General features: G+C 46.0%; 1 protein-coding gene across 2 annotated transcripts in view; it reads left to right on the forward strand.

The window, feature by feature from the left end:
- Window positions 1-26076, forward strand: part of LOC128401643 (ATP-sensitive inward rectifier potassium channel 12) — a 45382-nt gene extending 19306 nt beyond the window's left edge. The window contains exon 2 of one of the 2 annotated variants that reach the window (XM_053364938.1): window positions 23931-26076. In XM_053364938.1, the coding sequence (XP_053220913.1) occupies window positions 24080-25384 (1305 nt within the window). In that variant the 5' untranslated portion in view covers window positions 23931-24079 and the 3' untranslated portion in view covers window positions 25385-26076. The remainder of the gene's footprint in view (window positions 1-23930) is intronic. The other variant, XM_053364939.1, reaches the window with a different exon arrangement.
- The last annotated feature ends 347 nt before the right edge of the window (window positions 26077-26423 follow it).

Genomic DNA, 26423 nt, shown 5'->3' on the forward strand with positions numbered 1-26423 from the left:
GCTTGAGTGTTGCAAGCAACGTCAGTTTCAACTCGACATTGTTTTTAGAAGGAAAGGCATATATATATATATATATATATATATATATATATATATATAGTGCCCATATAGCATGCTGGAAAAGAGGGGGAAGGTGGTCATAACTCAGTGTCAGAGTTGCTGCCTTGCGTGCTAGAAGGGTCCAGGTTCCAGCCCTGGGATCTCCAATTAAAACCACAGAATCATAGAATGGAGAAGAGTTTGTTAAAACCTGTACAGCTGTTTCATAAACTGTAGGTTAAATATATAAATCAGAATTATCCTGTATCAATCCAAATGGAGGAGGTTGACTGGGTTGGAGATATTTCCCATAACACTATTTTTTAGGGTTAGGGTTAAGTGAGATAGGACTTCGTGCTGTGTATTTTTGTCAATGCTTCTTTCAAAATATTTGTCTCCAAACAGACAAGAAGCTATTGAAAATGTTTTAAGAGTTTAACCTTTGTGTGTAATGCTTGGAACTAAGTAATAAGTTACTTGCATTGCAGGGCATTGGAGTAGATGAGCCTTGGGGTCCCTAGGAGAAGACTGGGAGGTGGAGGTGTTTGAAGAGGTAACAGGGCTTAGTGAGCAGGGAGAGTCTGTGGCAGAAAGAAGGCCAGAATCAGAGGCAGGAGAGAAGGGAGGCCGAGAGGCAGAGATGAGTCTGGCAGGGGAAGAGGCATCAGTCTCTCCCCCTCCTGCTGCAACAAGTTCCCCTCCTCCCTTATCTCCCAGAACCAGAAGAGACATAAAATAGGTGGATGAAAGGTTGGCTGCAGGAAGCCACAGTCTCCGATTACTAGGCTGTGAGGAGCTGGGGTCTTTCAGTCTCAGCAACTGGTTTTCATGGTTTTGCTAAGAAACTGTTCAAACTCCAACTATGAACTGTGTGATTACTGACCAGCACGCTCCTTTGACACCAGTGACAGATTGGGAATATCAGAAACAATACGATAATCTTTATTGTCATTGTCCCATACAGAACAACGTAATTGAAAAATCTACATAAGACATTCAGAAACCAACAAGCCTGCTATCCCAGCTATCCCAACCTGGTTAGCCCCCTAAAAACTCTGATACCCCATTTTAAAATACAATATACTCCCATACAGACTCCTTACAATGCGTTTAAAACCATAGCTGTCAACTTACAGATTTGAAAATAAGGGGCCAGCAGCCTCGAAAATAAGGGATCAGCAGCCAAAATAAGGGATCAACTTTAATAAAATACATATTTTGTTGCGTGCAAATGGCTTTAGATACATATTAGGTCCATAAATTACCATATAGCATATATTCAACACAAAACAGCAACAAATTGTTGTTGACAAAGAACAGCTGGACATAGAAAGGGCCCCATTACCTTCAGTAGCTTATTTAAGGGACATCATCAATAAGGGACAGCAGTGGGACATGGCGCTGGGATAAGGGACTGTCCCGCCAAATAAGGGATGCTTGACAGCTATGGTTTAAAACCAAAATCACATTTGGGTAGAAACTGTTTCTCAGGCAGCTAGTCCTAGTCTTTATAACCCTGTACCTGCTTCCAGAAGGCAGAAGCTGAAAGAGAAAAACTGATATTGACAGGTTTGCTGAGTCCCTGCCCCTAAGTCAACGCAGCTGTTTCAGCTACAAGATTTCCTCCCTGCCACAATCTGGATTGTGGGAAAGAATATCTGTGCAACTGATTGCCTCAAAAATCCTGTAATTATTGTGTCATCCCCCATCTTCCCCCCATACAAAAAAAAAGCACCTTGTCAAACACCCACCTCTAACTGGGGAGCCTTTTAATGCATTTTGGAGAAGCACCTGAGAACGTTCTGTGGCTTTGTGTGTGCATATTATCTTTCTCTCGTGTGTATATTTGTGGGAGCTTGTGGGCTGCGGAGTGAAGGATAATTTATGGCTCTGCTTGCTAATGGAGTAACTGATGGGGCCAAATCAACCTTCTGCCACCTTGTTAAAAAATCCTCCTAAAATTAAATCCTTACAGGAGCGGGTGGTTGGTTTTTCCTCCTTCTCTTCTCTTCTTCTGCAAGTGATTTGCTGAACCAGGTCTGAGTGGGGTGAGCTGCAAAGAAAGGCCTTGTGGAAGCAATGTCTTGCCACAGGCAGCGTCTGCTAAAAAGGAGTGTCATTGTGTAGCTGGAGGTGTAGCTGCACCCCACTAAGTATGAGATGCTCACTGCGGCTTCCAGCAGCGACTAATGGAACTCAGAGCTCAGTCACTTGGAAGAACCATCCTTCAGAATGGACCCTCCCTGTCTCTTCTCTGTGGGGTTCTAAGTATCGCCTTTTGTTCCGTCTTTAGGGCATGTGGCCGATGAACAGGCTTGCTCCATTTAAAAAACAAACAGACTAGGCTGAAAACCTTTCTCTTGTAGTGGGGGTGGGTGTCTGAGCCTCAGGTCCCAAGGAACAGCCCTACCTAGGAAAGAGGAAACCCATCAGAAAGACTCTCTTTTGTAAGAGAAATTGCAGGCAGCTTCCCATGACAGAGGAGAAAAACCCGCAAGCCACAATTTTTATTTAGGACAGCTCGAAACGTCGCAAAATAGCGAGCTTTCAAGTCCTTCAGAGCTCCTCATCAGGCTGGGCGCTAGAGTAGGGGAGATAAGCAGTGAACAGGCTTGCTGTTATAGCCAGAAAGTCTGCATTGGGTCACAGTGGGGTCATCCACAGGGGTTCTCCACAGACAGGTTTGTGAGGCTTGTGGGAGAGCTTTACTTTCTTTTCCCCTTAGGTATGAAAAAAAGGGAGGCCAGGTTTCATCAAAGGTATTTTCCTTTATGACCCCAGTGGAATCTACACACATATTTAAAAAAAACGCTATGAAAATGCTTTAAAAAAAAAGTTTTTAAAAATATACCAAATTTGCCGTAAGCCCGCCATCGCCATCTAGTGTCGCATTCGTATAATGCACTTAAAACACACTTAAAATGTTATATTTGCAGCTGTATAGCTCAGTTCCCCATTTGCAACTCTTCTAAGCCCAGTTAGTCATTCTGAACTAGCTCTATCCCAAATATTATTGGGATACAGGTCTGCACTTTAAAGTGCTGTGTTCAAATGCTCCCCCCTGTTTTCCCCATGAAAGCTTGTTCTTTAACGCTGATTCGGAATAAACGGGTTTTCTGCAGATTGCTGTTTATGCCAATTCAGCGGTAAAGAGTGGGTTTTCACAGAGAAAGTGCTGGGGTAAAAACAAAATGCTCAGAAACAAGGCTTTGAAGTGCTGACCTGTGCCTAGAAACACAGCACAAAGGGAAGTCTGGATGAGACCAGTCTTACTAATGGAGTTGGGGGGAAATAGAGAAAGGAATTCAATTCAGTTTGCAGTTAAAGGTGAAACGCCCTAGTTTGCATTTTCTGTAACGTTACGCAAACTGACGCGAAGCCAGCCTTCAACATTTGCAGTTCTCCAAATTTTGTGGTCTAAACCACTGAGCCTAGGGCTTGCCGATCGGAAGGTCGGCGGTTTGAATCCCTGCAACGGGGTGAGCTCCCGTTGCTCTGTCCCTGCTCCTACCAACCTAGCAGTTTGAAAGCACACCAGTGCAAGTAGATAAATAGGTACTGCTGTGGCGGGAAGGTAAATGGTGTTTCTGTGCACTGCTCTGGTTTCGCCAGAAGCGTCTTAGTCATGCTGGCCACATGACCCAGAAAAACTGTCTGTGGATTAACGCCGGCTCCCTCAGCCAGTAAAGCGAGATGAGCGCCGCAACCCCAGAGTCGTTCGTGACTGGACTTAACTGTCAGGTGTCCTTTACCTTTACCTTCTCCAGCCAAGTAACACATGCTGTAGATGTGCGCCAAAAAGTGTACATAAAAATGCATGCATCCGCCCAAGCAATATTGCAGGAATGCATTACAATTCAGGGAAAATACATACTGAACGTGCGTAAATGTAGAGTTGCCTGTATGGTCGAAGTGACTTTTCCACAAGGAGAAAAGTCCAGTTGTCCCTTCGGAGGCCAACCTTTCGTGCTATCCTCTCCTGTGAGGCAGAACCACTTTGCTGGCTTTGATACAGCTGTGCGTGCAAGCTGTCCTCACAGCGCCATCCAAGCTTGTGCGACTCCAGGGCTCACGACCCTCTGAGCACCGTGGGGAGTTGCTCTTTTTCTTCTCCTCCCTTCAACCTTTTAGCTAACGAGGAAACAAATGCCCGGGATATTTGTAGCGACCCTGGAGAAGCTGGAATTGGAAGGTCAGTGTGGTTCCAGCGGAGGAGGCCTTGCACAGCTGAAGGGACCACCAGTCGCCAAGGAAACCAACCGCAACCTGTCAGCGGCAGATGCTCAGGCCGGCCTGTGTGGCTTTGTTCCCCGACGAAAGGGAAAGGCCTGCAATGGGGGAAGGAGTGCAAAGGAAGGGAAACAAGAGAACCATAGAATTTTTGAAGGGCAGAGTTGGAAGAGGCCACGGCGGTCACCCAGCCCAACGCCCTGCAATGCACAAATCTTTTGCCGAAAGTAATTGTGATGATATGATATGTGGATGAGGGTAAATCCAGTCGTGTGTGTGTGTGCGATATATAACATTTTATAAAACATGCATTTTACTAATTCTCCTGTTTAAACGAGAAGCAGAAAACCGGAACTTTAATTGTCTGTTCTGACATTGTGTCACCTCAAATACAGTTTTGGATTTTGGGGCTGATTTGTTTATTAGTTGCTGCATTTATATCCCAGCTTTTCTCCAAAAGAGCTGAAGGTGGCATATTTTCTCCCCCTTTCCATTTTTGTGAGGTAGATTAGGCTGAGGGCATACCCTCCAACATTCCTCAGATGAAAATAGGGGCATTTCTCATGCCTCTTAACTGGCCCTCCTTGACACCCCCCCTTTTTTCTGTCCCTCAACCCAGCCACAAAGCATAACTAATAATAATAATAATAATAATAATAATAATAATAATAATAATAAAGCATTTCTCATAAGAAGTGCAAATGCCACTGCCACTTAACCAACAGGACACAACACATGCACCCTCTAACGTTCTCAGAAAGCCCCTTAAGCCCAGTTTTATTTAACTTTATTCTTTGATAAATTTACAAAAAGAAAAGCAAACACCAACAAATACATTTTTGAAAGGGGCAAGATTAGACACAGACACACAAGACTTTTTTTTAAAAAAAGAAAAGAAAATCAAGACCCCTTGTGCTTCTTTCTGCTCCCCCTTTCTTCCTGCCGAGGACGGCCCTGCCCTCTGCCTACCCCTCAGAGCCAGCGCATCATGTAAGGCTGGGCCTTGGCGATGGCAGACTCTCCTTCTCCTCTCCTATTCTCCAACACCCGCTATGAGCTGCCCAAGAAAGGACGTTGTCAGCATTGGCCAGGGAAAGGCAATGAAGAGGCAACGGGATGCTCCTTCACAGCCACAGCTGCCTCTTGGGGCAAACACCGGCTCATTTTGGTCCCTGAGATGTGCGGCGGTAGCACTGGCAGGGGAAATAGGGACATTCCGGGATCAAATCAGAAGCCAGGATGGCTTTCATAATTCCGGGACTGTCCCTGGAGGATCAGTGCACTTGGAGGGCATGTAATCCTCCTTTTAAAGATTCAAAGAAAGCCAGTTCTCCGTTTTGCTGATTTGGGGGGCGGAGGACCTAGCAAAACATTAAATAGCAGATTGGAACTGATTGTGCTGGTGTTATGTAGCCTAATTGGGCAGGACTTATTAGAACAGGAAGCTAATGCTACAAGATGTTAGGAGACGAGGAGCACACTCTCTCCCTCCACCCTCGCTGCCACCAACTGATCAATATTTCTTCCCTGAAAGGTATTTATTTCAAAGAATAGAAAGATCTCAGCCAGCAGAGCACTCAAGGGTCTGCATTTATAGGTTGTATCAAGAGTTAACTTCCTGTCCCCACATGATCAAAAGCTGAGGTCAGGTCTACAAAGGTCACACACACAGAGTGTGGTTTGTTTGTTTTTTTAAAAAATCATTGATCAAATTAGAGGCAAACATTTTACATCGATCACCGCCATACCTTGCCAATGTGTGATATCTTGTGCAGCCTGTTTCAGACAATGTGTTCTTCCTCCTCCTCTTCCTTCTCGCTGTTAACGTAGTGAAACGATTTCCCTCATCCAAACCTGAAATCATAAACCCTCCTGGCCTTTGCCCACTAACACACAGCTGGAGGAGGAAACCCCATCCCTCCTTGCCCAGTACCTCTTGACCCTCTTAATGCCTTCCTTGATGGGTTAACAATTGGTCACCATCAGCCTTCGTCCCTCCAGTGACCCCCACTCAGCTAGCACTGCCAAGCTGGTTCGTTTGCATAAACTGAATTCCACGTTTGGCACATTTTATTCAAGCCTCGATTAATTCTAACGTTTACTAAATCCAGGAATTAGGGGGAGGTTCTGGCACCCAGGAGTTTAGGGGATCCTTGTCCACCTCAAAAATATATATATAATGAAATGTAGTGTGGACATGGCCTCAAATTGACAGACTCATCCATCCTTACTCTGAACACAACACGCCAGTAGACACAACAGCCGTTTGTCTAGTTCTCCTTTCCTACCTCCATAACATGGTTATGGGAACTACGGAGAGGATGACCCCATCTGTCATTCACTGGGCTGTTGCAAAGGCATCCCCATTGCAACTGTGCTCATTCAGTGGGCACTCCAGACATAAAGGTAAAGGTAAAGGTACCCCTGCCCGTACGGGCCAGTCTTGCCAGACTCTAGGGTTGTGCGCCCATCTCACTCTATAGGCCGGGGGGCCAGCGCTGTCCGCAGACACTTCCGGGTCACGTGGCCAGCGTGACAAGCTGCATCTGGCGAGCCAGCGCAGCACACGGAATGCCGTTTACCTTCCCGCTAGTAAGCGGTCCCTATTTATCTACTTGCACCCGGGGGTGCTTTCGAACTGCTAGGTTGGCAGGCGCTGGGACCGAGCAACGGGAGCGCACCCCGCCGCGGGGATTCGAACCGCCGACCTTTTGATCAGCAAGTCCTAGGCGCTGAGGCTTTAACCCACAGCGCCACCCGCGTCCCTACTCCAGACATAACTCACAATAAAAGCTGCTTGGTGGTTGCGATGCAACTCATTAGAGTCTCCTCATTGTGAGCAATGAAATTGTCTCTCCTCAGCATACCTGAGCACGTCTGCTAATCTAACTCTCCTCTCAGGATGCCTTTTAATGAGGGAAGATGGATAGCTCTTCTCAAGGACTTCCTTTGTGTCTATTAGCCACTGCCAAGCTGGGCTCATTTGCATCTCTCCATATGTTTTTTTGGAGATGTGGCGTGGTCCTGAAAGTTAGCCAGAATCATAGAATTGTAGAGTCGGGAGGGAGGGACCCTGAGGATCATCTCGTCCAACCCCCTGCAATGCAGGAATTTGCATCTGTCCCGTATGGGGAATTGAACCTGTGACCTTGGCGTTATCAGCACCACGCTCTAACCAACTGAGCTATCTGGAGGGAGAAAGTTCTGCAGCCCCATGTCCTGCTTTACAGAGAACAGGCCTCTGTTTGAAAGAGTCCTCTGCTCAGAAGGCTGCCCAGTCCAGGCCCAGTTCAACTTAGCTCCTTGAGCCTGAGGCTCCCCAGGCTCTGGTGCAAAGAGTAGACCTTCCACCCATACTTAGGGACATAGGAAACTGTCTAATACTGAATTAGAGCACCGGTCCATCTAACTCAGGCATGTCCAAAGTCCGTTTTGGGGGCCTATTTGGGGTAAAATCCTAAAAAAACCCTCAACAACTTCAATCCAAAAGAAAGGTCAACAACATGGTTTGGCCCTTCACTTCATCAAATCTGGCCCTCTTTGAAAAAAGTTTGGGCACCACTGATCTAACTCAATATTGTCGACACTGACTGGCAGCGACTCTCCGTGGTTTCAGGCTGGGTGTCATGGGCAGGTTAGACACGGAGGAGTGGTGGAGGCACCAGCTGGGGAACCCCCAAGGGAAGAAAGAGCCTGGGGGGTTGTGGTGGGGCAATGATAAGTCGTTAGAGGGAGAAGAATAAGAAGACTGGGGCGGAGGGGGAAGGTGTCAGAAACTGAAGAGGTCACAGGGTTTAGTGAGCTGGGAGAGTCTGTGGCAGAGAGCAGTCAAGAAGCAGAAGCAGGAGAAGAGGGAGGCCCAGAGGCAGAGACGAGTCTGGTGGGTGAAGAGGTCCCCTCCACCTGGGTATGTTGCCGGACCAAGGGGTGAGGCAAGTGGTTTTTTTGTGTTGTTGTTTTTTTGAATATTTTTTATTAGGTATTTCAACATAACAATTCATCAAAAACACGTCATCCTCATTTTCCCTCCCCGTTTTCCCCTCCCCAAGAAATAAAACCCCACCCTCCCACTACCCCCCGGACTTCCCTCAGCTCCTCTCTCTGGTTTTTCAGCACATGTTATTCTCTGCATATTATAAAATTGTAAAGATCCTTAATTTATCTATCTATATGTTACCAATAAAAAGTTTGTGAGTGTTTATTCAAAACCTGCCAAGGATTCCAATTCATTTTGTTGTTTCTTTGTAAAAGGTTCCCATTCTTCTTTAAAGTCACAGTTGTCCTTATCACGTAGTTTATGTGTCAACTTCGCCAATTCCTCATAGTCCATCAGTTTCTCTTGCCACAATTCTTTGGTTGGGATTTCTTCCTTCTTCCGTCCTTGTGCTATTATGACTCTTGCTGCCGTTTTCGCATTCATAAAGATGTTTTTCAATTTCCTTGGCAGGCCGGGGTTAGGCAAGTGTTGCACCCCCTATGGTGGGTTTGGCAGGCAGGGTTGTGGCGATGCCCTCCCCTTCTTCTCCCTCTCTCTAGACCAGCCCAGGGATGGGGCGCACGTGGTGGGTGTCCCTTCTCCAGCCACGAGGAGAAGGAGGTGCCATTGCCAGTGTTATGTACTGAAGTTCTCACCCTGGGCCAGCAGGGGGATACTGTAGATAGTTCAGGTCCACATATGCAAATAAGGGATCAAAAGTGACGTTCAATGATTGGATAGTTACAGAAAGTTGTTACAGTTACGTTGTACTGGAGCTCTATATAAGCAGGCTGGCTGAACCCTTCAGTTCAGTTCTGTTCTGACCTGTGAATAAACAAGAGCTGTTTGAAGAATCGCTGTGTCGTCTGATATGTTCACCCACAACTTAACAGCCAGCCCAGCCCTGAAGGCCTGGCTTGCCTTCCTGCAGCTCCAGCCTCGATGAGGGAGCCTGTAGTGGGGCGCCTGGTTGCGTCCCCTCATAAATTTGCACCTGGGACCACGGCCCTTCGTGCTACGCCTCTGATGTTCAGGGTCCATCCTGTGCTGCATCCTGGCAATGCGTTCCATTCTGTGCGCTTTTGCAAACTGTTTCCTCCAAGCTCAGCTTCCTCCAAGCTCCTGCGGTGAGGACGGGCCTCTGGCCAATGTGGAAACTGCAAATTACATTTGCAATTGAGCAGCGAGTGATTTCAAATTGGAATCGGCAGGTTCGCTGCTACCTGCTGACAGCAACGATCTTGACAAAAGGCAGCTGATCTGAGGCTCTGGCAGGTTTCTTTGCCTCCTTTGCTTATGCATATGGAGGGGCTCTGTCAGTTTGTGGAAGCAGTAAGCCATTTCCAGAGCATGGATTACATTTAACTCTCTCTGTGTGGTGTGTGTGTGTGTGTGTGTACACCTGCAATTTGCAGTGCACCAACACCCTTTTTTCCAGAGGGTTTTGTGATGTATGCGAGAGCTGATCCACACATTTATTTACTTAGTTTAAAAGCATTTAAATCCCGCCTTTCTGTCAGTTTTCCACCGGCACCTCAGGGGCAGATGGCAGTAAATAGTTTAAGAACACATTGCGTTGCAATAAAAACAACAACAAAATAGAAAACGGAGCCAATTAAAGAGCAAATAAATGATGGATTTCACAGAAGAACTGCTAAATAGATGTTGTCAAAAGCTTGGGCATATCCAATGAGATGCTTTTAACCGTCATGGAAAAGATTGCAATGTAGGAGCATGATGGTTGGGACTGGGGAGCGTGTTCTGTTGATAGTCTGGGGGCCAATGCCGAGAAGGCCCTGACCTCTGAAGACACCCGTCTCACCTTTGGAGGTGGAAGCATCTGAGTCTATCCTACAGTCAACTCAATGATGTGAGACACCATTTAATGTTGCAGTCATCACTTGATGCTGCAAGCAAATGAGATTAATCTGGGATAGTCCATGAAACACTTCTTTCATCTGAAAATAGACGTTGGAGCTGATTTGGGGGTGCTATGGAAGTTCTGCTTATTGCTTTTCCTCTATGATAGGGAGAGAGATTTTGTACCCCTTTGATTCCCATTTCAATGCAATCTCATGTCATCTGCACTTCCCAAACCATTATATGCACCAGGCGAAAACATTCCTTGTCTCCCTGGCCTTTGGCTTATTAAGCAATCTATGACCTTTTCAATTGTTTGTGTGTTATTGTTTAGTTTGTTGCTAATTTATGTATTTTTGCATTTTTATATTGTAAACTGCCCAGTGTTCCTCAGATAAAGGGCGGTATGGAAATGTTAATAATAATAATAATAATAATAATAAATGAACCAAAATACAACTATCCTTCACACTTTTCTGAATTTTGCAATGCAGGCTCTGTACACATCATACATTTAAAGCACATCGCTTTCCCCATAAAGCCCCATGAACTGCAGTTTGTTAAGGGTCCTGGGAACTATAGTTCTGTGAAGGGTAAACTACAGCTCCCAGGATGCTTTGCGGAAAAGCCATATGCTTTAAATGTGCTTTACATGTATACCGCATATGAAAGCACGGTTCTCCAACCATAAAATGTGCATGAAAGTGCAAATATGCAAGGAAAATGCACACAATGTGTATTTATTATTTATTATTTATTAATTACATACAGTTTGTATAACCACTCGAATGCAAAAAGAAAAAAGAAAACCTCACAGCGGTTTACAAAATGAGTGGAATTAATCAGTGAAAATTACACAGAAATGCACTGTATTAGGGAACGCTGCTTGCAAAAATGTCTCTCGAGCAAAATTGTGTCCAGCAATGTGGATGTTAAGAGAAATGGGCACAAGAGCGAGTACAAATTTTCATGCAAGCTCTTAAAAAGCCATTCACAAACTGATGCAGAAATGGTGCAAGCTGGAATTAAGAAGGGAAGAATGAATCATTCAATTGTGGAGTTGGAGAGGACCTTGAGGATCATCTAGTCCAGGCATGGCCAAACTTGGCCCTCCAGCAGTTTTGGGACTACAACTCCCATCATCCCTAGCTAACAGGACCAGTGGTCAGGGATGATGGGAATTGTAGTCCCAAAACAGCTGGAGGACCAAGTTGGGCAATGCCCCAACCCTCTGCAGTGCAGGTTGTTGGTTTTTTGCCCAATGTGGGGCCCAAACCCACAACCCTGAGATTAAGAGTCTCATGCTCTACCAACTGAACTATTCCTCATGGGCAAACTCAACCAATCAGTTCATTTTTAGTCTCCGATAGCTGTTTCACATGGAGAAGCTATTGCTTGATGGAGCTGTTGCAGAGAGAATGGCATATATATGTGAAGTAGTGGGAGGTAGGGATTAACGTCGCCATATAGCTTTTTTGTTACAGTGGCACCTCAGGTTACATACGCTTCAGGTTACAGACTCCGCTAACCCAGAAATAGTGCTTCAGGTTAAGAACTTTGCTTCAGGATGAGAACAGAAATCGTGCTCTGGCGGCGCGGCGGCAGCAGGAGGCCCCATTAGCTAAAGCGGTGCTTCAGGTTAAGTACAGTTTCAGGTTAAGAACAGACCTCTGGAATGAATTAAGTACTTAACCCGAGGTACCACTGTATTTTAAGAGAGGTGGACCCTAAGCTGGTTGCATTTCCAACTCAATGTCCGTCCGTCCCCCCGCAGTCTAAGTGGGTGCTAGCAAAGTCACTTAAATAACACAAATGGTGTCCAGAAAGAAAACTCCTGATACCACTTAACTGAAGAAACTTGAGGAGAAAGGAACAGAGACGTTTTTGTCACTCTCTGGTCGGGCCTTGTACGTAGCAGGGAGACATTCAACCAAACATACAGAGGAAAACTCCTTCAAAGCTACACACTCAGTCAGAGAAGGTGCTGGTTCAGTGAGGATCCTGCAAGGCTGCCTGGTTCCCATCTCCCTTTTGGCTAGTTGACCTGAATATGAAGAGAAATAACCCTTAAGTTACAAATGTAAATATCCCTGTCCTTGCACTTTGAACAGCTGGATCCTTTGAAGAGGCAATCTTTGTGCTTGAGGTGAGGGACCTTTTTTGGTCTGAGGACCACATCCCAGAATGGTTCAGCAATCAATTCCTTCTCCCAGGGAGGGGAATAGGGGTTTCCTAAGAACTCTCAACTCCCTTAACAAACTACAGGTCCCAGAATATTTTTTGCAGGAAGCCATGGCTGCTTATTGTGGAATGATGTGACTTTAAATGTATAGCGCAGAATGAATCTATGATCTTACCTTCAGCTGAGTCTGACAGAGGTTAGGAAGAGGGAGTTGATATGATGGGATTGATATAAACTGGACAAATTGCACCCTTCACATTCTAACTTGTTTATTTCCAACATATTCCAAGTTGGCTGGTGAAATTTTCCTCTTAAAGGCTCATACTTGATGACTAATTGCTTTTGCTCATTACCTTTCTCTCCCTCCCAAACACCAAGTTCATCCAGAACGGGGAGCGTTGAAAAGGAACTGAGCGAGGAGGAGACTAGTACATTTGATTGCTCGTTTCCCAAGCAATTTGGAACAATCAGAGTTTCTTCACCATTTCCCCCTTTCAAATGTGTTTCAGGTGAAGCAGTCAGCGGCCTCTGTAAATAAATAAGGGACCTCACCGAATACCCTCACACTTGCCCCTCTTTCAAAGTTATTAGCCTCTGGGGACATGGGCCGGGGAGGGCTGCATTGATAGGAGTGGGGTCACATGTCTTTATGCGGAGCTACACATGATGCTTGCAAAAGAATTATGCAACGGCAGCGGTTGGGAACATTTGGCATTATAGCAAGGAATCGAAAGCAGCCAGAGAGCAGAGAGATGGATATGATGGGACTCTTGTTTCCATCTCCCTGCCCTGCTCCACAAGGGAAAGCAGCGTAGCTCAGTGTCAGAACAGCTGCTTTGCGTCTAGAAGGTCTCATTTTCATTCCCCAGCACCCCCTTGTCTAAACCCCTGGAGAGCCGCAGCCAGACGAGACTGACTTAGATGGACTGATGGTCTGATCTGATAATAATAATAATAAATTTTTATTTGTACCCCGCCCTTCCTGGTTCAAAAACCAGGCTCAGGGCGGTTCACAACAAATTTAAAACACTTAATTAATGCAACAAAAAACAGCATAAAATACAGTATAAAACGTGAATAACAATAAATTCAGAATTCAAAAATCAATTCATGGGGGAAACCCATCCAATAAACATTAGATGATCACCAGCGCTAGCTGGCTAAATTAGTCCTATTTGGGCCAGCTTGGGGACCAGGGGAGAATTAGCTGTGGGATCCCAGAGCTGGTAATCTTCATAAAATGGGGAGGGGGAGGGAAGGAAGGGGAATAAAAGATCAGGCTAAGTTCAAGTTGAAAGCCAGGCGGAATTGCTCTATCTTACAGGCCCTGTGGAAGGGAGTTAAATCCTGCAGATGGAAGGAAGGCACCTGTGTTCTTGTGTTCTGGGTGTTCCAGCTGAGTGCAAAGGTTTTTCTCTCACATTTCAACAGGAATGCTGTTCCACAGAACAGGGGCAGCCACACTGCAAGCCCTGCTCTGAGTTTCTGCAGAACAGACTTCCGAGATCTTTGGAACTGGCAGGAGAAACTCTTCCACAGACCGCAGCGATCTACGGGGTGTATAAGGGATAAGGCAGATAGAGAGGTAGCTTTGCCCTACAAAATCAAAGGAGGCTTCCCAATGAGAAGGAGTTGAGGTTCCTTAACAGCAACAACAGTTTTATAATTTATGCCTGCCCATCTGACTGTGTTGCCCCAGCCTCTCTGGGCAGCTTAGAATGAAAACACAGCAAACGCCAAACATTAAAAACTTCCCGATACATGGTTGCCTTCAGATGTCTTTGGAAAGTTGTGTAGTTGTTTATCTCCTTGACATCTGATGGGAGGGTGTTCCACAGGGCGGACACCACTACCAAGAAGGCCCTGGCCTGGTTCCCTGTAGCTTCACTTCTCTCAGTGAGGGAAGCACCAGAAGGCCCTCGGAGTTGGACCTCGGTGTCCAGGCAGAACGATGGGGGTGGAGGCGCTCCTTCGTGTTTACATAGGGATGGGAATAATAATAATAATAATAATAATAATAATAATAATAATAATAATAATAATTTATTTATACCCCGCCCTTCCTGGTTCCGAAAACCGGGCTCAGGGCGGCTAACAACGAATTTAAAACAACTGATGCAACAAAAAACAGCATAAAATACAGAATAAAATGTGAATAACAGTAACAATAACAGCCTGTGGCCCTCCAGAAGTTATTGGACTACAAGTCCCATAATCCCTGAGTATTGGCCACAGCATCCCAGGGACCACAAGTTGCCCATCCCATAGTGCTATGTCCATCCTGCCCAATCCGAAAGAGGATTTGGGTGGATCCTGTTTTACAAAAGCCACATCCACTCACCAAGGGGGAAAGACATAGTTCAGTGACCTCTTCTTTTCATGCAGGTGGCCCCAGATTCAATACCTGACACCTCCAGGTAGAACCAGAGGAGACCCCTGTGCAAAATCCTAGAGCAGCCTTTCTCAACCTTGGGTTGCCAGATGCTAGACTACAACTCCCATCATCCCTAGCTGGCAGGACCAGGGACCAGGGATGATGGGAGTTGTAGTTTGGGTGATGCAACATTTGGGGGCCCATGGTTGAGAAAGGCTGTTCTAGAGAGTTGCTGTCAGTCTGTGTAGAAAATACTGAACTAGCTGGACCCGAGGTCTGACTCAGTAAAAGACCGCTTCCTCTCTGTTCCTAATAAGGCTGGATTTAGCTCCTGGCTATGTGCACAGCGAGAGAGATCTTTAGGGATCCGACGTGGATTTTCGATGTCATGTGATACCACTGTGGAGGAGTAGGGAATAAATACTCCTGGTTATTGCAAGAGGAACGATAACATCAAAAAGGGGGCCCTAGGCAGAGTCGTATTTTCTCAGCTGCAATCCTTGCCTTCAGCTGTTTTTAAGGGTAACTCAAACAACGAAGTGTTTCCAACACTGAATATGCTGCCGTAATTATTACTACTCATAATGTAAGGTACTGGGGGGGAAAGTTAAATCAAAAGAAGAACCTTATATGAGCCGTTTTGCTGAGCAATGTGTACCCAAAAAGGGTTTTGTTCTTCATCTGGGGGCAAGTTTATTATGATATGGTTGTTCACTACCATGTCAATGGCCTTCCAGATGTTGATGGACTCCCAATTCTCAACAGACCCAGCCAGCATGGCCAAGGGTCAGGAATATATGGAGCTGTAGTTCTGCAAGCTTTTAATGTCTAATGCATTACTGTATTTTAATATTTAGTTGCAAGCCGCTCAGAGTGGCTGGGGAAGTCCAACTAGATGGGTGGGGTATAAATAATAATTATTATTATTATTATTATTATTATTATTATTATTATTATTAGAATAGCCACAGGTCTTCCACCCTGAACTATGTGCAAAATAGTATGTAATTTTATCTCCTTTAATTTTGGATTACAAGTCCCATCATCCCTAACCATTACCCGTGCTGGCTGGAAGTTTTAGTCCATCATATCTGGAGGGCACGATGTTCATTATCCCTGGTGTAAAGCTACTTTCTTAAACCGGGGAAAACGTTCTTGGATCGTGGGCTGCATTTCCATCTTAGCAACCTTACAGAGGCCGCTTGCCGGCGGCGGGTGGGGCAAGAGGCAAAAGTGGGCGGGGTGACAAATGTGAATGAGGCAACAAGAAGGCTTTGTTAGTGATGGATTAGCATAGAGCGAGTTGGGAAAGGAAACAAAAATAAGCAGAAGCTGGGTACTTCTTCCCTTTTCTTTGATGGGGTCCTTTCTTCACACTAGCGGTTTAAATGGTGACACTTCAGTGCAAGATGGTTTGCATGTCTAAGTGGAAGCTAAAGGTTATATTCCAACTGTCTGAAGAGCTTTTGTTAAAGCCAAGTGTGTTCTCCAAGTTGCCTCTGTGACTAGGAGTAAGCCCCACAGAGTTCAAAGGAGCTTACGTCCAGGAAACTATGCATCGGCTTATTAAAATCCTAGTATACCTTGTGTTGAAATATGTACCTGCTCTTTGGTGGTGGTGTACGTGTGTAGTTATGCATATTGCACTTACTAACAAAACAGAAATGTGAAATTCTTAAAGCAAAATATTTTGGCTTCTGCTTTCATCAGTTGCTCTGATAAAAATTATGCTGTTTCCAAGGAGGCTGTTATAGAGCTTTGAGAATGGACTGCTCAGAAGACCTTTGAAGCCACTGAAGCTAAGAGATGCTGGTACTCTACTCTAGCTTGAAACCCTGCAGTCTTGATATGCTCAGAGTTTACACACAGAAGTTCTTCCTTTCTCCTAACATTGTTGGATCTGTCGGCATCTCTATAGCAATTATCGATAACTCAGACAGGCTGCAGTTCTCAGAATTAAAATGTTTAGCAACAGGATGCTCTGCTTTTCTTTTCTTTTTTCTCAAAATTGATGATTTGTGGTTTCTAAAATGTGTTCGCAGGTTGATTTTGCGATGCAATTTCCCCCCCCAGAGAAAGAGCTTTGTTCCGGGGCCGCAATCTCACTTTTTGGGCTCTGGGCCTGAAAAAAAGCAAGTTTTTGTCGCAAAATCGTGCGAGATTGCATCACCCAAAATGGCTGCTGTCCTCTTATGAGAAAAAAAGGGACAATGGTGTCCCAGAAGATGGCTTCCCAGTTTTTCCCCTTTGACATGTTGGAGGGTCTAAGAGAGGGGTTTGTGAGCGTGTGCAGAAACCAGCCTTCTGCACAATGGTAAAATTCGCACTCATCGCTCCGCCCATCTTCACACCTGACCACGCCCACAACTGGGACATGGCCCTTAGAGGGTAATCCAGAAAGGATCACAGACTGTGCTGAGTGATCAGTCATTTCCCCCTCTGTGTACCTTTGTGGCATCTGCAATTGCAAGTTTCCGCTGTGATCATTACACCCTTTGCACATGTGATTTCAGCCTCCTGCTGCCCCGGCCCCTCAGAAAGCTCCCAGAGCCTCTGGACACTGTTTGCCCCAAAGAGCTGGGGGGGCTTTGCCAGCAGGCCACTGAACCTGCTGCTTGCCCAGCTCCCAAGCAAGCACTGGCCTAAAGCAGAAAGCGATTTCTGTTGTTTTCTGCCGAAGGTCCCCAAGGGCAGTGAATTAGGAAGGATTAATTGAACGGGTAGCCTGATGATCTCTCCAGGAGGGAAGAACAGCCACATAGTTACGTAATCTCTCCCCCCCCCCTGTCGCCTCCCTGCTTTAAGTAATAAACTCATCAGATAAAGCAGCTCTAGTTTGTTGGAGGTCACTAATTCTTCCCTCCCTTTCCCTTTGTAACTGTTGCTTTGCCCAAACGCTTTGGGAAGAGCGTTGCCTTGATGCACATCAAAGGGAAGCAGACCGTTGCCCGTTCCTAAATGTATTTCTTCCTCGAGATAGGTGGGTTTTTATAAAGGGATCTTGGCACTTTTTTTATTTGCGCCAAAAGCCACCTCAGGATATTTGGGAGGTGGGAAAGCCGGTGGATATTTTCCAATCAGCACAATAGTGCAGGGAGGAAAATGTGATTAGGTTGGTTCACATCAGAATTCAAAGTATCAAATCCAGCCTCAAGCTGGATTCTCTACAAATAGGTAAATCTGCACCATCACCACCATCATCAGTGTTATTTTTCTAGAAAAAGAGGCGTCGGAACTGACCACGAAGGTCTCCCTTGTTCTCTTATAATGGCACCCACCTGGAGGTTCCGGCTGGGGGGGGGGAAGCTCTAATCATTATCATTATCCATCGTTAATCAGTCGCTTTATGCAATATAAAAAGCCTCAAAGTGACTTGATGGGATAAAACACAAACGTAATTAAAAACTGGGGGGGGGGGGGAACGACGATGGAACAATGAGCATTACAAAATACATCAAAAGCTCATCCAGCGACATTTTAACCACCTAAGAGGTTTTATTACAGTCAAGTGGTATGCAAATGATGTGAAATAAATAAAGATAAACACCACCTCAAAAATCATCACCAAACGAGAGGCTTTTTGCTGTCCCTGCTCAGTTCCTTGTACTGCCTCGGCCTCTCCTACCTCAAACGCATTCAGACATGCCCACATTGAATTGATTCTAGCATTGGACCCCACATTCACTCTTCCATTCTGAACAGAGGAAAAGTACAAATATTAACACTCTTGTTATTTTTAATAACAGCTCAGGGGAGCCTGTTGTAGATGTTGTTTTCCTCCACTGATGGGGTGCGAGATGGTGATCCTGTATCCTTATATGAGAGATTTTTTGTGATCCTGTATCCTTATATGCTCATTTAGATAAGGCAGCCATTTTATGCTATGTCACCCCCCCACCCCCGTGGCCGCCATTTTGTTATTCCTTTTATTTATTCTTTACAAATTATATTCCTAAAACTGCCCGCTGGTATAAAATACATCAAGGTGGCGTACAGCAATGTATGCAAATACGATGGGACATAAAATACTGCTAAAACAATGCAAAAATAATTGTGAATATGTCTGGCTCATCTTAGGAAAAATTAAATAACTGAATAGAGTTGTCGGCGTAAAAAGGACTTTGAGAAAAACCTTAAAATTAGCAGGGATGCCTGCCAAATCTCAGCTGGATGTGTGTTGCACACCATGGGACCAATGACACCAAACACTTGACTACTAGCTGAAGCCAGTCAGGCTTCTGAAACCCAGAGAAAATTCACAGCCCTCCTCCAGATGATTGGGTGTGTTTAGCTTGGAAAAGAGGAGGCTGAGGGGAGATGATAGCCATCTTCAAATATCTGAAGGGCTGTCACACAGAAGATGGAGCCAGCTTGTTTTCTCTGGCTCTGGAGGGTAGGACTCGACCCATTGGATTCAAGTTGCAAGAAAGGAAATTCTGACTTAAGTATCAGGAAAAGCTTTCTGACAGGAAGAGCTGTTTGACAGTGGAACAGATTCCATCAGGAGGTGGTGGACTCTCCTTCCTTGTAGGTTTTTAAGCAGAGGTTAGATGGCCATCTGTCAGGGATGCTTTAGCTGAGATTTTTTCATTGCAGGGGATTCTATGACTGCAGTGATCTAGCTGGAATATAAGGGCTTGTGTGGTCTTTAAGGTATCCTGGACCCAAGTTCTTTAGGGCTTTGTATATTAGTACAAGAACCTCTGTCTAGGCCCTGTAGCATATGGGCAGCAGCACAGCTGTTTTGCCAGAGATATCACATGCATGCCCTCCAACATTTCTCCGGTGAAAATAGGGATGTCCCATTACATAATGATAATTTTACTATTTTTACCCTACACATCTTACTAAGTTGCCCCAACCACTCGGCAGCTTCCAACATATAGAAAAACATAATAAAACATTAAACAATAAAAAACTTCCCTATACAGGATTGTCTTCAGATGGCTCGGCGGTCGGATAACTCCATACCCTCCAACACTTATCCAGTGAAAATAGGGACGTCCTAAGGAAAAGTGGGATGTTCTGGGATCAAATCAGAAACCGGGACAGCTTCTCTAAATCAGGGACATCCCTGGAAAATAGGGACACTTGGTGGGTCCACACCTGCAGTTCTTTTTTGCCACATTCTGCTCTAGCTGGAGTTTATAGGGCAGCCCCACATAGAGCTCATTGTGGTAGTCCAGTCTCAAGGTTATCAATGGCTGGTTATCAAAGGCTACAATGGCTGGTTTAATCTGATCCAAATACAGCTGTTGCTGGTTTCTCAGGCAAGGCTGCTAAAAGGCACTCCTGATTAGCTCCCACTGCATTTCTCTCAAAATCCCGCTGGCCCAAAAAGTTTGGTGACCCCAGATATATGTGCTTTGATTTGCAGAAACAATTTTTAAAAAATTAAACGGGTCAGCCAAAACCACAAAACATTGAAAACAGGTATTCTAAAGCCCTTGGACCCATGCTGGGAACTAATGGAAATCAACACTGGGCAGGTAATTGGTTATTTATGCTTGTTCTGGTAACAGGTGAGAGAAGGGAGGATAAATTCCTTGCCCAGTTTTGAGCTGTCCACCCAATGAGAGACTTTATGGGAAAGGCCTGTCGGCTCAGTGGGAGATCATCTTCTTTGCATGCCGACAACCTCAGGTTCTATTCTTGGCACCTCCAGGTACAGCTGGTAATGTTACCTGTCTGAAACCCCAGGGAGGGGGGACTGCTGTTTGTCAGTGTGGGACAATATGGAGCTAAATAGGCCAATGGTCTTAACACAGCCTTCTATGTCTCTATCCAGACCCTTCCCTTGTTATGAATTTCATAACACCGACAGCAGATGAAAGGAAATTGACAAGAGGCTGTATTTAAAGAGATTACAGGGTCTTCTAGGGATAAGCTAGAAATTCAATTAAAGCTCCTCTTGTGCTCTCTCTTTTTCCTGGCCAAACCAGCTGCAGGGAACCAAATCCAAGAATCAAGACGACCTTTAAGCATCTTCCAGGTGCGTTCTGGTCCCATTCTTAAAGGGCCGATCGGCAAATTCTGTAGGGAGTTCACTTAAGCCGCACGGGGTTGTTCTAACACAACAGGGGCCTGTCTTCTAATGCCTACGTAGTTCGTAGCAAATCCGACAGGAGTGCAAGATTATGTGTTTAGTTCTGGGTTGGGAGGAATACAGGAAGCTGACTGAAACCGAATTCCTCCATCTAGCACAGTCATGTTGGCACTGACTGCCAGAGCCTCTCCAAGGTTTCATTTGGGGGACATTCCCAGCCCTGCCTGCTGAGGACTGAAGATGCAACCTTCTGCACGCAAAGCAAACGTTTAATCACTGAGCCACACCCCTTCCTCAGGACCCACATGCCTGCTGAGATAATTCAGGAAGTTTCCAGGTGTGTTAATGGTTCAGAGGGCGGTCTGCAGGTACAGAGCATAGCTCTTCAGCTGAAGTTACGCAGGTTCTAGCTTAGTTAGCTGCCTTGATTGGAGGCTGAATGTGAACCAGACGGAAGCTGCTCTGAGATGTTTGGAGAAAAAGTGATCGCAACAACATACAAATATGGGAGCAAAGGAAGCTGTTAGCACCTCAGTCCATCTAGGTCAGTACTGTCTACACTGATTGACAGCAGTGCTTCAGGTAATAATAATAATGATAATAATTTATTATTTGTACCCCGCCCATCTGGCTGGGTTTCCCCAGCCACTCTGGGCAGCTTCCAACAAAGACAAAAAATACACTAAAATGTCACACATTAAAAACTTCCCTGAGCAGGACTGCCTTCAGATGTTTTCTGAAAGTCTGGTAGTTGTTTTTCTCTTTGACATCCGGTGGGAGGGCGTTCCACAGGGCGGGTGCCACCACCGAGAAGGCCTTCTGCCTGGTTCCCTGTAGCTTAGCTTCTTGCAATGAGGGAAGCGCCAGAAGGCCCTTGGCTTGTTATCAGACAGTGGACTTTGCTATCCCATTCTGGAAATGTTGGGGGTTGAAGAGTTGGCAGTTTAGCTTGGGAAGACGTTTGGTGCTTCAGCGGATGAGCTGGAGGTGGAGAGCATGGGATCGGGCAAGGAAATCATGCAGATCATTGGCAAAGCATATGTTTGGCATGCCCAAGACCGCAAGTTCAGCCCCTGACATTCCCAGGGAGGGCTGTTCAAAACCCAGAAGAGTCACTGTCAGCAGGGCCTTCTTAAGTATATACAGTGCTATGGTGCAAAGAACCCACCCCCATTTCGCAGAGTTGCCGACCTTTTTACTGTGCTGCTGGCAGCTTTGTGGGGCTGAAGGAGGGGGGCAGCGGCTGGAGGGCAGCTCCTCCGGCAGGGAAGAGGCGGAGGCTCCGGGCATGATGCTACTTCAGCGAGGCGGGCGAGGGCAGCGAGCTGATGCCGGGAGGTGCTGCGCCCAGTGTCTGCCTCTTCCCTGGCACCTGTGCCACGTGGCCATGGCAGGCAGAGGCTCTGGGCGCTGCACTGCTTTGGTGTGGCATGGCGGAGGCAGGCGAGGGCAGCAAGCTGGTGTCGGGAGGCGCCACATCCACACTCTGCCTCTTCCCTGGCACCCTCCAGAACCTAGCACCCTGGCGCCCGGCACCACTTGCCTCTATGGGCAAGACGCCCCTGACTGCCAGTCAGTGAAGACTAGGGTTAACCAACATGGCAACCTCCAGATGACCCTGGAGGCTGAACTTCCCATCATCCCTGACCATCAGCCATGCTGGATGGGGCTGATGGAAGCTGTAGTCTAACAACCTCTGGAGGATATCACATTGGCTACCCCCTTAAGCAGACAATACTCGGCTAGATGGACGCATGCTCAGACTCGATATCTGACACGTCCTTCTGTTCCCGAGATCCTTTGTTTGCTCTGTGAACTGATTTGGCCTTCCGGTTTCTGCAGTGCTCAGCGAGTGGTAGGAGGCCGGTCTCGCCAGCTGACACAGAGCCCCTCAACGTGACCACAAGAGTGTTTTCGTTACATCTCTCCCCCCTGGCCATGGCAGTGATTACAGCAATCGACTCTATTGACCAGTCTAGCTGTGAGATTCAAAGCAACAACACACCCAGATCAGGAAGCTCGGAGGCATGTCGTCAACACTGTGGCTCCAAGGTGCATTTTGCAAATGTGGTTGTTTGATGGGCCTCGCCTTGTCACGAAAAGGACCGCTTATTCTGTTCCCTGCTCTGTTGTGCTCTTACAAACTCCATGTATATCACACCCCCCCCCCATTATGCTTCCTTGACGCTCCCAGCTAGATGCAAAATGAGAACATAAAATTCATAATGAAAAAAACAGAGAAACCAATAAACCACCCCCCCCATTTAAAAGGCCACAGATTCTTCAACACTTCAGAAACAATCCTTATTTTTTTATTATTATTAAAGGAGATGAAACGCACCTTCAATGGAACAAATGCACACTCAGTGCTTCTAAAGTTTTTAAAAAGTGGTCAATCTTCCTGAAATAGTAGTCAGTTTGCACAGTTTATACTACTTCTAATGTTTCACCATCCATTTCATCTATCTGAATGCTTTGGGAATGTCTGACGCGGTAGTACTGTTGAAGCTAAGTACCCATGAGGGCTAGTATCTTGATTCCCCAGCCCAGAGTGGCTGAGGAAACCCAGCCAGATGGGCAGAGTATAAAAAAAATAAAATTATTATTAATAATAATTATTATTTCTTTTCTAATTGATGAAAGTTGAGATTCTGGGGATGCATAATTCTGCACTCGGTTTCAAAACGTTGAGTTGCAAACAGTGCTAGTCCTACCCAGAGTAGGCCTCCTGAAGATAACAGGCGGGGCTGCCTTAGGTCAATTCATGTCTGTGTAGACCAGGGGTCTGCAAACTTTTTCAGCAGGGGGCCGGTCCACTGTCCCTCAGACCTTGTGGGGGGCCGGACTATATTTTGGGGAAAAATATGAAAAAATTCCTATGCCCCACAAATAACCCAGAGATGCATTTTAAATAAAAGGACACATTCTACTCATGTAAAAACACGTTGATTCCTGGGGCATCCGCGGGCCGGATTTAGAAGGCGATTGGGCCGGATCTGGCCCCCGGGCCTTAGTTTGCCTACCCATGGTGTAGACCTTAGCTGGAGACAACCCTACCTGCTTTTCCTGCACATGGACAAAAGCAGAGAGAAACTTGAACCTTGTTAAGTTTGAAATATGATTTTATTTTATCTACCTTACCTTTCAAGCAAATTCCTGGAGCGGCTGTCACAACTTCTCGTTTCTGAGAGATAACCCATGTGTCTTTGTTTTCTCATTGCAGAACCTCCACTTAGATCTATCTGTCTGCAGCACTTCAAAATCTAAGGGCTCCTTCCTCTCTTCCATAGGGTCAAGACTGGGAGGGAGCCGAGGGCAACGCCCCCCAAAGAGTCCAGAGACCCTTCCGCCCCACCGCTGCTCGACTCAGGGATGAGTGCAGGTAGAGTTAACCCTTACAGCATCGTATCTTCTGAGGAAGACGGGTTGACTTTAACCACCATGCCGGGAGTGAATGGCTTTGGCAACGGTAAGATCCACACAAGGAGGAAATGCCGGAACCGGTTTGTTAAGAAGAACGGACAATGCAACGTTGAGTTTACCAACATGGATGACAAACCACAGAGGTATATTGCGGACATGTTCACTACCTGTGTGGACATCCGCTGGAGATATATGCTGCTGCTCTTCTCCCTTGCCTTTCTGGTTTCCTGGTTGTTGTTTGGTCTTATTTTTTGGCTCATAGCGCTTGTCCACGGAGATATCGAGAAGCCAGTCAAGGACGAAACCTTCACCCCTTGCCTCCTCCAAGTGAATGGCTTCGTGGCTGCTTTCCTGTTCTCCATTGAGACACAGACCACGATAGGCTACGGGTTCCGGTGCGTCACGGAGGAGTGCCCGCTTGCTGTTTTCATGGTGGTCCTCCAGTCCATCGTGGGGTGTATCATAGACTCTTTCATGATTGGCGCCATCATGGCAAAAATGGCTAGACCCAAGAAGAGGGCCGAAACCTTACTCTTCAGCCATCATGCGGTCATAGCCATGAGGGACGGCAAGCTTTGCCTGATGTGGAGAGTGGGGAACCTGCGGAAAAGTCACATTGTTGAGGCTCATGTCAGAGCTCAGCTAATAAAGTCCAGGATCACCGAAGAGGGAGAATACATCCCACTTGACCAAATAGATATCGACGTCGGGTTCGACAAAGGCTTGGACCGTATTTTCTTAGTGTCTCCGCTCACCATCCTCCACGAGATCAACGAAGAGAGCCCTCTGTTTGGGATTAGCCGGCAGGATCTGGAAACGGACGACTTTGAAATCGTGGTTATCCTCGAGGGCATGGTGGAAGCTACCGCCATGACGACACAAGCCCGGAGCTCCTACTTGTCCAGCGAGATCTTGTGGGGCCACCGCTTTGAGCCCGTCTTGTTTGAGGAGAAGTGCCAGTACAAAGTTGACTACTCACACTTCCACAAGACGTATGAGGTTCCGTCGACCCCATGCTGCAGTGCCAAGGACCTGATGGAAAACAAATTCCTCCTCCCCAGCACCAACTCTTTCTGCTACGAGAATGAGCTTGCCTTCATGAGCCGCGATGAGGAGGAAGAGGAGGAGGAGGAGGAGGATGATGACAGCAGAGGTTTGGACGACCCAGGCTCAGACAACCAGCCTGAATTTGAGACGCTGCAGGCCACCGTAGCTCTGGATCAAAGATCCTACAGAAGGGAGTCGGAAATATGACCCAGGGCCCCTGTAACTGCTTTCGAGGGTGTCTCTCCCCCTGCCCCGGTCTCTTTCCCTCCTCAACGAAACCCAGTTCAAATTATGCAGAACAATGCAAGTGCCATAGGAATGCCTGAGAGCTAGAATGGTTTTTAGGGTGTTGTTTTTGTTGTGTGTTTTTTTAAAAACAAAAAAACCCCAAGGTTTAATCGCAATAACCACTGAATGGCATGGTCTGAGAAACCCTAGCCAGCCTCAAAGTGTTGTGAACATCCAGTGTTAACAAAGCTGTTAAGAGAACATATGGAAGGGCAGATTCAATATGGCGGCACCACAAGCTTAGAAACCCAACCATTGTGAGTTTGAGGGTCTGTGCAAGCAGGAGTATCATCGCATCTAGACTGATATGATCGAAGGCTCATCCCTCTTGTCCTACAACATTATCCCAGGGACAACAGTTCTTTAGCAATCAGTTGGAGCAGACGGCAATTCAGGTTTTCTCCTGATTGCTGTTTGCTGTGGTTTAAAGTTAAAGAGTGAGCTTTCCCTGGGAAAGGTGTGGGGCAAGGGGGAAACTGCACAGACCCATGCCTGGGAAGCATGGGTCAAGCAGAAAACTGCTTGGACCCGTGCTTTCTAAGCACAGGACAAGTGGAAATGTGGGCAAGCTCCTTGTCTCTATGTTCCCTGTTGAAAATGAGGGTATCTTTTTTTAAACAAAGCTAAGCACTATACAATTTCAAAAGGAGAAAATATCAGGTAGCAAAATCACGTTGTTGTTTTTCAAAATATGAATGAACAAATTATATTATATTTAATATATGTAATATATACATGTACTGCCTGGAGATGTAATTCTGTTGCACTAGATCAGCACTTGAAGTCCTACAGCTCATAGTACACCTTTATTGTTGAGGGGAAAGCAAGGGAGGTTATTTTTAATCTTTTTGTTTGACTTCCCACATGCAAAACTATTTACCAAAAAACATTATTTTTCAAACAATAAAAGCGACTGCTTTTTAGAAGGGAACGAAGTCCAAAGTCGACAAAAGGAACA

The sequence above is a fragment of the Podarcis raffonei genome, chromosome 14, assembly GCF_027172205.1.
Source record: "Podarcis raffonei isolate rPodRaf1 chromosome 14, rPodRaf1.pri, whole genome shotgun sequence".
In the NCBI taxonomy this organism is placed as follows: Eukaryota; Metazoa; Chordata; class Lepidosauria; order Squamata; family Lacertidae; genus Podarcis; species Podarcis raffonei.